Source organism: Platichthys flesus, chromosome 12 (assembly GCF_949316205.1).
Source record: "Platichthys flesus chromosome 12, fPlaFle2.1, whole genome shotgun sequence".
Taxonomy (NCBI): domain Eukaryota; kingdom Metazoa; phylum Chordata; class Actinopteri; order Pleuronectiformes; family Pleuronectidae; genus Platichthys; species Platichthys flesus.
This window is the reverse complement of record NC_084956.1, coordinates 11237394-11252381: the sequence shown is the minus strand read 5'-3', so window position 1 is coordinate 11252381 and position 14988 is coordinate 11237394. Positions and strand designations below refer to the sequence as shown.

The 14988-nt window shown below is 42.6% G+C and overlaps 1 protein-coding gene across 3 annotated transcripts in view; it reads left to right on the top strand.

Annotated features, from left to right (window-relative positions):
• The window catches only part of LOC133966317 (Kv channel-interacting protein 2), an 87108-nt gene extending 72133 nt beyond the window's left edge, over positions 1 to 14975 (top strand). For 2 of the 3 annotated variants that reach the window (XM_062401197.1, XM_062401198.1), the window contains exons 2-8: positions 10706 to 10830; positions 11017 to 11086; positions 11488 to 11558; positions 11764 to 11871; positions 12498 to 12602; positions 12750 to 12812; positions 12919 to 14975. In XM_062401197.1, the coding sequence (XP_062257181.1) occupies positions 10706 to 10830; positions 11017 to 11086; positions 11488 to 11558; positions 11764 to 11871; positions 12498 to 12602; positions 12750 to 12812; positions 12919 to 12966 (590 nt within the window). In that variant the 3' untranslated portion in view covers positions 12967 to 14975. Of the gene's footprint in view, positions 1 to 9712; positions 9812 to 10705; positions 10831 to 11016; positions 11087 to 11487; positions 11559 to 11763; positions 11872 to 12497; positions 12603 to 12749; positions 12813 to 12918 lie in introns of all 3 variants that reach the window. The other variant, XM_062401199.1, reaches the window with a different exon arrangement.
• Positions 14976 to 14988: the final 13 nt, after the last annotated feature.

Below are 14988 nucleotides of genomic sequence, written 5' to 3'. Positions count from 1 at the left end.
ATTGGTAGTCTGGCCTGTGGAGCTGAATTTAAATGAAGGTTAGAAACAAAGAGAATAGCCAGAGGTGAGCAGCACTGTAGAAAACGATGTTGCTAATCGAATGTCTTACCTTGCACTGCCCTCTTCAGGTGTCGAGGTTAATTGCTGCAGAATGCGGTTGAGAGGATCACAGGTTTTCAGCCTTTGTGCCATGACTCAGGAGTATATGCAATTCCAGTCAAGTTTTTCTTTAATGGCTGCAAATGCATGTTTTTTTTTCTTTTCCATATTAATCAATTATGAAAGTTAAAAAGTGCCCATTATAATTTTCCAGAGCTCAAGCTGACACAAGGAGTGTCTTATTTTGTACAAGCAGCTGCTCAAAACACCAATAGGTTTCAAACATGATTATGAAAGACTGAAAATACCTGAACATATTCACTTTTGAAAAACTGGAAAAGACATTATTCAACATTTATACCCAGAAATTATTATTCAATCAGAAAAAAATCTGATATTTTAAAAAAAATTTAAGGAAAGATAACAATAACTACATTGTGATTAGATAAACATTTGTAAAAGAAATTGCTGAAAATAAACAGGATTCATTTACATCGTCCAACTTTTGAAAGAAATGTTTTAAGTATGTTTAATAATTTATGAGAACCTTAGTTGATTGTGTTTGGGGGAAATGCCTTACACATTTACTAATAAATATATTATATAAATAAATTAATTAAAGTAATAACACTAAATTAACTGATTGAATAATTTATTCATTACTCCTTAAGGCTCAGCTTTTCACCGCAACAAAATTCTACAAGAAGAACTCCTTGATCAATGCTTCTCACATCTACCCTTCTTTCACTTTTAGATGTTACCGTTATAAACAAGAAATACAGCCTTATACCTAACAACCTATACATTCCTGAAAATAATTTTTTTACTTTAACCATTGATCTTAATTTCGGTACAAAAGCTGTAAACAGAAATAATCCATCATGTCTCGTTTCCCCAGAGGAGAAAACCCCCTGATCCCTCCATCACTCCTGATTGTGAGCTCTTCCCAATAGAAAGCCGTTCATTAACAACTCTGTATAGTTTGTGCTGAAATGAATCTGTTTTTGTCCCACGTCGCCATATTTAAAATATCCCCAAAAGCTAATGATGTACGCAAATGGTTCTCTTCCTTCACTCGTCTAATTGGAAACGCACTAACCAATTTTGGGCACCATTTGTCAATGACCTCCTCTGCGTATGCTTCGCCGTACGCATACACACACACTAACACACACAAACCCACACATACACTCACTTCTTAGACATTTTAATCAGTTTGGAGAGGAATAATTGCTCAGGTAGACGTCTAAATATGGATATATTTCAATTACTTGGTGTGTCTGGCTTCAGGCAAAATATTCCTTGTGCAGGCTAATTAAGTAAAACTGATTAACCCAATCAGAGAGTGTGTGAACGTGTGTGTGCATGTGTGTGAGGGCATGTGGTGCACATCAAATTGTCGTGTTGACGTGTGATCAATGTGTTGATGTGTGATCAAGTGTGCAGGCAGTTGTGGAGGCGTGTTTGTTGTTTTCCAGACTTCTCCAGAGATGCTTCCCAGCGTTCCCACTGTGGTGATTTGTAGTTATAAAGATGTCAACGCTAAATTAGGTTTAACATTGAACATTTTTAACCATGGTAATGGCCTGGCTCTGGGGGAAGGCCGTCATTGGCTGCTGGATGGATTGTTATGAAATGTATAAATATTAATGGTCCTGAGAAAAATCCTAATGGCTTTGACAAACCCCTGGCCTTTTCTTGATAGCGCCACCATGAGGTTGGCATAGTTGGACCTGAAATGTCGAAACAATTACTGAGATTACCCCGCAACTATACTTGTCATCATTGGCTCTTATGTGATAGCAAACATGTTATTGACATATCACCATTAGCCTGTTAGCATAGTCACACACTGCATAGTGTTTAAGTATAGCCTCTCAGAGTGTAGCTGTATAGACTTGTTTTGACCGTCAGATACATAACTGTCATTTCAAAAGACTATTATCCAGTCCAGAAATACACACTGACATATAGTCCTTTAGATGCTGTCGGAACAAAGGTTATATGTAATTTAGACTTTAAAAAAATGTTGTCGGCTAAATTCAGCCCTCCATGGTTTTACAGGAATCTAGACGTCTGGGCATCTTTTGACCTGCAAGCGGCTGAATCAATACATACAGGGTTACAATCAGTGCATAACAGAGGAAGCTTAGAATTGATGTTACCATTATTAGAAGCAACAACGACAAAAGGAGCTAGTTCAGAGGCCGGTGCCTTTCTGAATCATAGAGGAATCACATCTGTTAGAAGTTTTGATTTTGATTTTTTTTGTTTTGTTGACTCATAATGTATTGATCTTACATTTCCTGTCTCGGTTTGTGGCAGATATCCTGATCTGATGCATTATGTAACTGGTAATGACAGAAAGGAGCGACCAGCCTTAATCTCTCCCACTTTCATCCTCCATTTCATTCTGACTGCAGACTGTGTTTGAGAATTTACTGGCCTGAATATGTCACTGTACTCAGGAATTTATGTTTCCCTGTTTTATCTTATACCCACAATTGTATGCAAAACATAGGCTAATGTAATGCTTTATATATTAGAAATCTCTACAGATGGAAGCTGTGAGTTATTCACATCTAATAACCTTTTAATCTCATTTATTCTCATTAATTAACTCCATCTTCATCATAATAAAGACACACCTCTCTAAATATGTCTGATCAGCAGTGATAAGCCTCCTGTACTGTGTTCCTATCCATTGATAGCCAAACCTGACTCCCTCATGTTATTTGACAGTGATTGACGGTTATAAATCTCAAATGTACGCGGGCCAGTTTCTGACTTCAGACATGAACTCACTCTGCGACCGCAAAAATCTTTGCTCTTGTCATTTTCTGTACCAAAGAACATAAGTCTGTTTCTGAGGGAGTGCAGGTTTTTTAGTCTCACAAGGCTGCTGTAAGACGTGTGCTCCCAGAGGCTTCGCAGCTATATTGTGGCTCTAGGTCTCATTTTGACTCTGAGAAACATTAATCACGCGACAGACACATCGAGCCCTCCGAAGACCTCTCTGCCTCCCCCAGCTCCCCGTTTTACCCTCCCCTCCATACCCTGGTTTCTTTCTGTCTAGCGCTGAGTCGACCTACTCACTGGCCTAGAGAGATAGACACGTGTATATGTATAACGGACAGTTGTTATGAAAAGAAAAAGGATAGCTCACCCAAAAAGGATCCCTCGTCCCAGGGGAACATGACGACCTCAGCAACATTTCTGCATTTCTTCCATCAGAAGAGTAGATAATGGGTGAAATTATCCTTTTTGGGTGAACTGTCCCTTTAATGCTCTGGCCATTCGATGTCGTGCAGAACATTTTCTTCCAGTTATGATAACTTGAGGTGATATTTAAAGCCAAAACAACAGAATCCATTGTTCAAGTGATAAAGTCCTCTTGACTTTTGTCAGCTGGATCTCATCTTGACCAGACAGTTACTGGATTTGCCCAAGATCCATAATGTTTCTATAATCATCTTACTTGTGTACCTGAACCTAGATACCCTTTATCATAAACAGTGACATTTAACTGTTGTGGAGAATGCACATAAGTGATGATGTACTGCTATTTGGGCTGTCAGATTGGAAAACTCTTGAATTTATCACTGCAGGGGAGAGTAATTATGAATTTTGTTGCTGGTTACAGTTCTGATACCTCAGCTCAGTACCAATCTGATACCAGAGTTGTGTTTTCTCCAAATTTAGAAGCTGTATACGTCCCTGTAATCACTCAGTCATTTATATGTGAGGTAATATACAGTAAGGTCAGGGTTTGCTGTGGCAGTAAAACTTTAGAGTCACTGTGAATGACTCACAGAAAATGGAAACGCTCATTTGCATAATTGCATTCTCAAAGGAACAAATGTGTTGGCCGGAGGTGTTTCTTTGTATTGAGGCATCTGATGTCAAATGGGAGTGATGATGTTTCGACTCACTGCAGGTTTTCAAGGTTTGGGTCATTTGTTCTTGAGCAAACAGGTTCTCCTAAACTGAGACTCTAACTACAGTGCAACATTTTCAGAATTAGTAAACCCTCAGGTAGACACAGTCTATAGACCAGGAGCAGGGGGGAGGTGTGTTGCTGCTTTGTATTTCAATGGTTTCCTGTTGTAGGGTGTCGGATGCTACATCTTAACAAATAACTTCACTAACTTTTGTTTCATCTTTGTGTCTTGAAACCTCTGTTCTGCAAACGTCAGACGTCACATCAGGCTTTTGTTCTCGCTGAGAAGATGCAGCCAAACTCCTTTGCAGATGAACTTGCCACAGCATGCCTGGGTATGAAGTGCGGCAGTAATGCCATTCAAAAAATGACTAGTTGGGTTGTACTGGTTATGTCTGTTCTTTCATTGTTGGTCAGAGATAATAACTTCTTCTGCACAAACTCTCATCTTTTTAGTTATTATCTCACCTTTTGAATTCCACCGAGGGGTGCCTACTTTATCCAGGCACATTTTTTCCATGCAACTCATTCTCATTCAGTGCAGCTGTATATTTTGGGCTGTAAAAAAGCTAAAGATTGGTATTTTTCATCACTGTGTGGGCACATCTCTGTGCAGGCTGGATCAAAGTGGTCTCATGATGGTAGCCTCCATTTGCTCTTTAACACATTACTAATAGGTTGACCACAGCCCAGACAACATCCCGTCCTGACCTGGACCTACATGTGTAATAAATCACTGTGGTTTATGAAATGCTGACAGAGCTTTTAACCAGCACAGCTTTTTTTTTGCCTTTATGGCACATTAAATACCCCTGGGTTAAGGGCTCAAGCCTAAGTATACATATGTTATATGAATTCCATATGACAAGTTTAGGAAAAAAACACATCTTGACCTAAATATATCATCATAATGAATTAACTCCTCTATTTTCTTTGTGGAGCTAGTGTATATCTGTGGTAGGATGTCAGTGTGCCAGATGTGATATCAGTGCCAGCTGAAATGTTCCCCACAGCACTGGGTTGCATATGCAATAGATGTTATAGCCAGACTGCACCTCTGGGTTGTGTGTTTGTGTGCGCGATTGCCCCATCTGTGAGTTTGTCCACAGTCGCCACTTGTTCAGATGCTTCGCTCCTCTGTTGTCAAAGTGACCCTCCTCCCTCCTGTTAATCCTTCTCTTCCTCTTTTTCCTAATTTTGTCCTTCTTTCAGTCTTCTTCCAGCCTGGTTGATTTTTATAGCCTCTTTGTTCATTCCATGTAGCCCCTCCTTTCACCATCTCTCTCCTGTCTCATCCCCCAATTAAAAAAGTATTTCGTATTGGTCCCCCTCCCTCCTCCATCCTTTTCCCTCCTTCCATTTCTCACCTCCCTCCTCTTGCCTCCGTTCACTCAGTCCCATCACTGACCCAATTAAGCATTGTTGGGAGGGACACAGCAGGAGTATAGTGACGGAGGTAAGGCGAGAAAGAGAGGGAGGACAGGCGGAGAGTGGAGAGAGTTTGAGAGTCGGCAGCTCTAACAGCAGAGAGAGAGACAGAGAGAGAGAGAGAGAGAGAGAGAGAGAGAGAGAAAATAGTATCCGGCAACCTGCCAGGACATACAGAGTGAATTGTCCAAACTTCACCTGGAACTTAAACAACCTTTGACAGGCTCGAGGGCGAAGTGAGTGGAGCAGCAAGTCGACAGTCCTGCTGCCACGCACCCGCTCTTGATGAAGAAGCGAGGAGAATAACAATCCACCTTCGCTGAGGACAACGGGTGGGGTGCCGTGAGGACTTAGGATGGACGAGTGCCGGCACATAGAGGGAGACTGAGAGGAGAGACTGAGGCGAAAAAGACGGTGCATTCCTGGTCGGAGCTGGGGGGGAGGAGGGGGGTAGCGTGGTTGCCCCGGGGGGGGCAACAGGAAGACTTTTGTTGACAGAAACAGAGAAGGAGGAGGACGGGGAAGGATGCATCTGTTCTTCAAAGACAAGTGGGAGGTGGAGGGGCTGCAGACTGTGGGCATCCTCCTGGTGGTCTGCAGCTCCCTCAAACTGATGCACTTTCTGGGGCTTATCGACCTTTCAGTGGAAGGTAAGAGAAACGCTAGGAAAGCAAGAGAGGAGAGGCGAGTCAGAAATCAAAATGATGACTGTGGTGAGGGGACATTAGGGAGAGAACACTCTGCTGGAAAGCAGGATGTCTGCATGTGCGTCTGGAGTGTCATTGAGGCTAAATAGCTTTCATGTTACCCACAGTGTTTATTGTCCTGTGTACTGTCTGTGTGTGTGTGTGTGTGTGTGTGTGTGTGTGTGTGTGTGTGTGTGTGTGCTTGTGCATGTATGTGTTTGTGTGTGTGTGTGTGTTCAAGCGCATGGACATGGTTTTGTCTGCGCCTGAAATACTAGAGCAAATACAGTGTGTCCATGTTTCAAACCATCCTTCGTATGCATAATGTATCTAGGAATTGTAGCTGAAACAAATACTTGGAAAAAGATATTTGTATATAGGGGTACAGTGGCCAGCACTGTTACCTCACAGCTAGAAGGTTGGACTCAATCCTGTCAGCCGACCAGGACCTTTCTCTGTGTAGTGTTGTGCCTCCACGTTCTCTGGAATCCTCCCACAGAAACATGCAGTTAATTAGGTTCACAGAAGATTGTGGGTAAGTGTGAATGTAAGGGTAAATGGTTGTTTGTCTCTGTATGCAGTGACCGGTCCCTGCCTCTCGCCCAATGACAGCTATGGCTTCCTGATGATCCTCATAGGATACGCACCATAGATGGATAGTCAGATCATTCAATATTTCACTTCTTATTTATACTTCTTATCTTCATTCACCTGCACTCCACCGACCTGTTACATTTATACATCAAGATCCGTTTGCTCATCTGGAGGAGTTGGTCGCTTTGCAATATCTGGAGCATGTCATCGGTTGTGTCATCGGGGTTGACTTGAGCATGAGAAGGAGATAAGGGGGTGTGATACGCATCTCTCTGTCTGCCCCACTTCACAGCTTCCTCTCTGATACATGATACAAGATACATGAGCAGAATCAAACCATCATATTGCAGCGCCACACCTTTGTTAACAATCAAGGGACATGGAAGGTGTGCACTTGTACCACACCAGGTCGTGTACGGGAAATGTTGGGTGCAGTGTTGGAGGAGCCATATGAGTGGCTACAAGTCAAGATGCTCCTGCTGCATGGACTTTGAGCATTCGTTTCTTGTTTCATTGCCTCTTGTGAGTCCCTCATCTTAATGGAAATGCGATATTGGAGCACAGTTAACAATGAGAGGAGACGAATGACATTAAGTTTGAAACCAACCGGCTGAAGTTCTCTCATCATTGATGCCAGTTGGGCCAACAGCTGAGAGTGAAAATGTCAGTGTTGGATCTGCACTGTTCCTGAATCAGCATTAGACTGTAACACTGTGGCTCTGAACTGTGATAATGCATGTTTGCTGCCTGTACATCAGTTGAGAGATAACTTGGTTCCTCGTGTGCCTGGAGAAAAAGTCTTTGATTTTCTTGAGTTGAAACTATTGAACTCAAATTGTGCAGTCGTAATGCTGCACGATGAATTAAAACACAGAAAGTTGCTTTTTTTACCCGTGTCTGATGAGCACTAGACAGTTTTCACTTTTCCATCTACTCAGGGCACAATGAAAGAATTGCCGGTCTCAAAAAACAATTTTAACTTCAAATGGTTTCAGAACCAACTGATCGCATGTTACTTCAATAGCGCGAGGAGACAGTAACCTACTTGTTTTCAACAAAGGACTGTTTTCAACCACAGTACCAGTTAATGTTAGTCACACTTTGTGTCCTGAATTTGCAAAGAAACCAACAGTAGCTTAATTTAGATACATGAATAAATAGATGGCTGGATAGATTATGAATAATCAGGTTATTCCCTCTGAGATAAAATATCTCTTTTCCAAGAGAGACTTGGCCAAGGCAGCCAAAGTACATTTCCCCAGAGGCATCACAACAAGCCAGAAATGTCATTACCAGCGAGAAGGACCAAAATACAGAGGAGATGCAGAGGCATGAGGGGCGGGCAGAGAAAGTGTGTCTCTGTCCTAAAGCAAGCATATTTAAACATTGCCAGTTTTTAAGCTCAGTGTTGAATGCAGAGTGGCGGCATGTACTTTGTATACAAAAAGGCAAAAACTTTATTTTACAATCCAGGCTTTCAGAGCCATTAAAATCAGAGTAAGTTAAAGTGAAAACATGGCCTCTTTGGAAGAGGTAAACCTAATATTTCAAAATCAAATGAAAAATGCAATCTGTAATTATACGGCAGAAACTTTCATTGAAGCATTAGTGCCAAAACGTTTGGGGTTAACAGCACAATCTCATCTCAGGGTCAGGTAGTAGCTATACTGGAGTTTTTGATCAGATCAGCTGATCCTCTGCAGAGGGCTACATGGCTGGTGACAGAATTAGTCTCCTGTGTCTTACCTTAAGTCCTCAGATAAACTTTTGTACCTTCGACTGTCTGTCACAGTATTTGACTTTCATCAGTGTGTTGTGGTAAGCTGTTAGGTCCTAATGGTAAAAGGAATGATATCGTACACACTCACACACACATTCTTGTACTTCTGTCTCAGTGAGGACATTACAATGCATAATGCATTTGCCAGCCCGTTAGCTGTCACATCTAAATTCCTAATCCTAACCCTTATCCTAACCTTAACCAACAACCAACCAACAACCTTCTGAAAAAGTAAGGACTGGCCAAAATGTCACTTTCCAAAAATGTCCTCTCTCCATAAGGTCTATGCTCAAACTGGTCCTCACAAATATATATAATTCCAAGTAAACACAAACCACAGACCTTAAGGCAGAGGGGCAGGGCCTGTGCTGAGCGGCTGGATGTATTAATCTGGTATCTATCGGACAATGGGCTCGGCCTGTTCTGGCTCCAAATGACGCCAGAGCCTGTGAGGTCAGGAGGGCCGAGTCCCCGAGGCTCTGCGGTGCCGACTCACAGACCAGGCGGACACATCACAGAGGCGAGGTTATCAGTGGAGGCACATGTGGTTGTGTTACTTTTCACCCCATCATGGCCTTCATCCCTCAGACTGCTGGGGTCCTGCTGAAAGGGGTGAGGGGACTGTTACCATGGAAACTAAGAGGCAAGAGTAAGTATGCAGGCTCTTGGGTGCGTATTTGTTTCACATCCTGCAAATGATTGCCATTATTGTTCTGTAAATCGGCACCATGAAGTCCAACTGGGGCGGTGCTGTCAGGCGTGATGGGCTCAGTTGAGGCGATCGTGCAGTTCTGTATGGATCTGGCAAAAAACGTGAGATGACGTCCTGATCAAGCCGTTTGAGGAATTTATCAGTTGATGTTGTCTTGTTTTAAAGGGCTGCTGTCTGTCCTTTTTCCTAACACCTCGAGACGGTCTAATTAGAGGAGCTGTGTTTCTAGTGGCCGCGCTGTGCTGCTGCTGTCTGGTGATATCTACAGTTTGAAGTGGTCTCCCATTCTTGAACCAGGTCTGCAGGCAGTTATCAATTTGCCTAAACGCATTGATTTGGTCTGTTGTTGCACCCGGGGCTGCATGAAGTGTGTGTGTTTGGTTTTTCAGGCATGTGTGCACGTGGAAACATAATGTGCATAAATGTGTGTGTGTGTGTGTGTCTAACCCTTGTGCTATGGTTGGCGATTGCAGGTAATCCCTCCAACAGCCAAAGCAAAAAAACCATAAAGCAGCGATTCCTCAAGCTGCTGCCGTGCTGCAAGCCCACGGTTACCCCCTCTATCAGTCAAAGCAAGTGCTCCTTCACTCTCTTTACATGTCTTCTTCCTGCCATGTGTCCAGCCTCATCAGCAACACGGGTTTCACACTGACAACTTGTGTGGCCGCCGTGTAGAAACACCTACAGAACCACAGTCAACCCCATGTACTCTAAAACCCTGGTGTTATTGGGGCTATTGTGTCAGACCTGTTATTGTAGTTTTTGTGATTGGATCATACTGTTTCCTCGGGCAGTGGAACATGTGTCTTTGTCTGCGTGGTCCTAACGAGGCAAAACGTCACTTCTGAGGTCCTGGTTAAGGTCAGGGGTAAGATGTGAGTTGGGGTTAGGTTAAACTTAGGTTACAGGAAAAGAGGTAAAAAGAATAGCTGCACAAACCTCTGTGTGTGTGTGGGTGTGTGTGTTTGTGCGTGTGGTGCGTGTGTGTGAGAAAGAGAGGTAAAAGCAGGTTCCAGAGGTCTGAGAACTAATGATACATCATATAACATTTTATACATGTGTATATTGGATGGGGGGGAGGAATATTTGATAGTTTCCCCTTTTAAAGTAGGTCTTCTTTACATTTTCATTTACGCAAAATTAATCCTATAGCTTCCTCAGCATGGGACTCTCCCCCAGACCCTTTAAAAATGAAACGAATGTAACTTCTACTGGAACAAAGATGTGAGGCAGTTGCTTGGTCTCCCTCATGATTATGTATCGAATGATTAACGTTGTTATGAAAAAGGATGTTAAATTGCTCAGTGTACGACCTATAGGACTCGTAGTGTATGATGAGCTCAGTATCAGTTGGATGACCTCATTAAAATGTGTTGGACCCGGGTCACTGACCGTCCCTGGGGGTTGGTTATTAGTGGGTGTGGTGATGATGAATGCAAACTGACTCTGGTCTCTCCCTCACACAGACAGCGTGGAAGATGATTTTGAGTTATCCACCGTGTGCCATCGCCCTGAAAGCATGGACAAGCTTCAGGAGCAGACCAAGTTCACCAAGAAGGAGCTGCAGGTCCTCTACAGGGGCTTTAAAAATGTAGGTCCGGCAGAAGTCATAAGAAACATATGAATAAACGGCAAAAAAGAAATGTGGTGCTACAGTCCTTATGGAATTAAGATCAGAGTCGGCCTGGCGAGAGCTGGGCTCTTCACCATGTCTGTTGTATATTCTGTGCTGGATGAGAATAAACAAGTTTTCTCCATTCACACATGTTTGTCCCAGGAGTGTCCGTGCGGTGTGGTGAATGAGGAGAACTTTCAGCACATTTACTCCCAGTTCTTTCCTCAGGGAGGTGAGTTGTCAGTTCCTACCTTTAAACCTGAGGAGCTCCATCCGTAACACTTTCATTACTGTTACTTTGTCGTCATTCTCTCATAAATAGCAGGTAGACCTGTAAACAGCATCATTTATTTAGTTCTGCAGGGGTGCACTGCATGCGCAGCTTTTCATCATTACAACAGAGTGGAATATAATTAACTCAATGTCAATGTGCTCTGCTGAACTATCGTACGTGCACTGAGAAAAGGCAAGGCAAATTTTCATTCCATGATATTTAGCTTGAACCTCTCGCCTCCAGTTGTATTTGAAATTATTTTTATATCTGGGCTATATTTATCTCGCTGCTAATCCCAGCTCTTCAAAGGCTTCGTGTTCTGAGGGCACACAGGTGACTGTGCGTCTCTACCGTTGCAGATTCAAGTATGTATGCACATTTCCTGTTTGAAGCCCTCGACACCAACAAGAACGGCTCGGTTAGTTTTGAGGTGAGCTCTGTTCTTATGTCCGTTTTCTAGGCGAACGTGTGGTCCGGTGAAAGTCACCACACAAATTATTGCACTGTACGTGTTCCCTCTGCTCGACTGTCCACGGAGATTCATGCTGTGATAAAGATTTGACTTAGTTTGCTGTGTCGAGATATGAGTAATACCAAAACAATACAGTAAATTCCCCCCCACCCTGCTCTCTCAGGACTTTGTATTTGGCCTATCTATCATCCTGAGAGGGACCATTAATGACCGACTCAACTGGGCGTTCAACCTCTACGACCTAAACAAGGACGGCTGCATCACCAAAGAGGTAACTCACGCACGTGCACACACACATGTTGACTGGATATTGTAGCTCTGAAGGACAATGAGGAGGTGTCCTTTGATCGATGAATATGTCCATTATTATTTTGAAATTTAGAATTCTGTTTCGTTATGTCAAACATAGCCTATGGTATGGCCTCAACTACGATATAACTTCTATAACTATTATACCTATCCCCTATTATAAATTAATATTATTAAATGTTATTTTAGCCTAAAGAGGAGAAGGAATAAATAATGGATATATAAACCATGTATATAGAATGCAAAGACTTTAGGACAGGCTTCTAAATGATTTTATGTCCGCATGGACCACAGCCAGTTTATTGAGGCATTGTTTTTGGGGGTTTGGATTTATAGATATACTGATTTGATTTGGATGGTAAAGGTCAAGGGTCAATGCCACCTCTACCTTTAGGCAACGCCCCTAAATTTGTACCCGTTGTGACTTAGACACCATAGATTAATTGATTCGATGTCATTGGTCCAAGGTCAAAGGTCACCTCATATGAATCTGGAACAAAAATGTGTGGAGATGCAAACTGCACTGGAGGCATACGACCACAGGGCGGTGATTGTAGTTCAGGCCTCCCTCTGTCCATTACTTTGCAGGAGATGTTGGACATCATGAAGTCCATCTATGACATGATGGGCAAGTACACATACCCCACTATGCAGGACGACGCCCCAAGAGAACATGTGGAAAGCTTCTTCCAGGTGTGAACTTTTTTTTTAACCCTTCATTTTATGACTCTTGAAAACCACGGAAATCGTATTAATATTGTTCTATAAAATATGCAAACCGTTTGAACATGCAGCAACTTTTCAATTAGTAAGTCTCTGGCTGCCATGTTTTTCTTTCAGAAAATGGACAGGAATAAAGACGGGGTGGTCACCGTAGATGAGTTCATCGAGTCTTGCAAAAAGGTAAAGTGAAAACTGAAAGCTGGTTTTCATGGGAATCGTGTGGGTAAGTGACAATGAGACAAATGACACTGCCTCCTCATTTAAACCTCTCCTCTTCTGTCTATAGGATGAGAACATCATGCAGTCCATGCAGCTGTTTGACAATGTCATCTAAACATCTGGACCAGTTAGGACTCTGGCACCAGGGAGGGGATTGTGTGTGTGTGTGTGTGTTTGTGTGTGTGTGTGTGTGTAAGCAGTATCCAGATTGAAATGTTTGTGAATGCGTGTGTCTGTGTGTCTGTTTTCTGACCTGCAAGCACTCGTGCGTGTGTCCCTCTGAAGAGCTGTGAGTCCCGAGGGCACGGAGAGGCCTCTCTTCCCGGACGCCCAGTGGCAGCGATGGAGTTTCCCCGACTCCTTCCTCATCATGCAGAACTTAAGTTTTATCCCGGAGATACAAGGAAAGATGGCAAGCAGGGATCTCACAGTAACTCGCACAACCAAGACCCCACACCTCTTATATCTTTTTTAAAAAACTTTTATTTATTACTAATATTGATGAACTTTCACAGCCTGTCGGGGCTGAACTCAATAGGGAAGCCGTTTTCCTCCAGACCGTTACCTAAGAACACGTTTCCCTTCTTTCCCTGTGACAGCTGAGCTGTGGATTAGTGAATCCTGCTTTTGTGCAAGTGGGAAACATCAGACTGTTCATGCACCGGCTGTGATGATAGAAACGAATCTATCGCCATCTAGTGGACAAGATGGAGAGTATGCCACTTCCTGGGGGAAACAGCTGATGAATTGGAAATCCAAGTGATCCCGTTTGGTTCAAACCTGTCGTTTTCCATGAGGAACTGATTTCAATATCGCATGATGATGTCACTAATATCCAATTATGTATTTACAGAGAAACTCCAAAGTCTGCTTGTCTGTCTGCTGTTCCTAGTCATTCACAGGTGCCTCACCCTTTGTGTACGTGTGTGTGTGTGTGCATGTGTAACAGAAAGAGATGTCATCCATTCATACCTGATGTGAGACTCTGACGGGACGCCCGCCTCCATTCATGATTTTGGTAGAATAATTCCCGGCCTTCCAAACTATTACAGTTTTAGCTGTAGCTGTCTATTGACTGTTTCCTGTGTACATTTCCTAGTATTCCTAGTGATGTGGTATTAGACAGTACAAACGTGGGGATCGCACAGTAGTTGATGAGACTCTCTGAAAAAAAGGACATGCCACAGTCGCACTTGTCTCATCAATACACATTCGAGGGGAGTTTATTAGATCGAAGGTTGTATTTGTGAACTTCTTGTAATCGGAAATGTCATGTGGTTGTAGCAGGTTCTACCAATTCCAGAAAAAAAGGGTCTCTAAACCCATGTTACATCAAATTAGCCTAATTCACTTTAAAAACAAGTCATAGTATGTGGGTTTGTACTAGTTAGTGAGTGAGAGAAAGATGGTTTCATCATTTTGTCATTTATTCCCGCCCTCTCATTCCTTATTCTCCCTCTTTCTGTAACACCAAAGAGAAGATGTAAGAGGTATATGAAGACATGCAGCCCACCCATGGGTGAAGAGAGAGGGAGATGCTGTGTACTAAGTAGGGCAAGGTGCAATCAGAGATAAGTGTTTGGTAAAGCGTCACTGTTGAATGAATACATTTTTATGAAGAATTTGCAACCATTTATTAATTTGCTCCTTTTCACACTAGGACTCTGTTAATCTAAGATGGCGTAAGTACCAGTGGCACTCCAGCTGTACTTCAATAGGCTGCAGTGTCTTTTAATTGCCAACAATAACGTGGAATAGCAATAATTCTCTCTCCCGTGTTATCAGTACCTTTTCAACCTCCAACTTCACATCCATCTCAGAGCACAGTATAAGGGTGCACTAAGGCCCTGGTGAAAATATGCACTTTTAAACCTGCAATTTCCTTTCTCTTTTATGTTCTTCCTTTAATTGTTCATTTCAAGGAGAGGGACAAAACGTGGTTTGGCTCTGATTGTTCCTTGCAAACAGTTTTTAATTTCCATTCCCGACCACAAGTAAAACCTGTCTATACCCGCATGTACCGTGTCTAGAACAATGCGAAACCTACTAACCCGTTGTACCAATTGTCTAGTTAGCTAGCCTCAGCTGGTTGCATTACGTATTTAAAAGTGTATATTTTGTACAGAGACAATAAAAA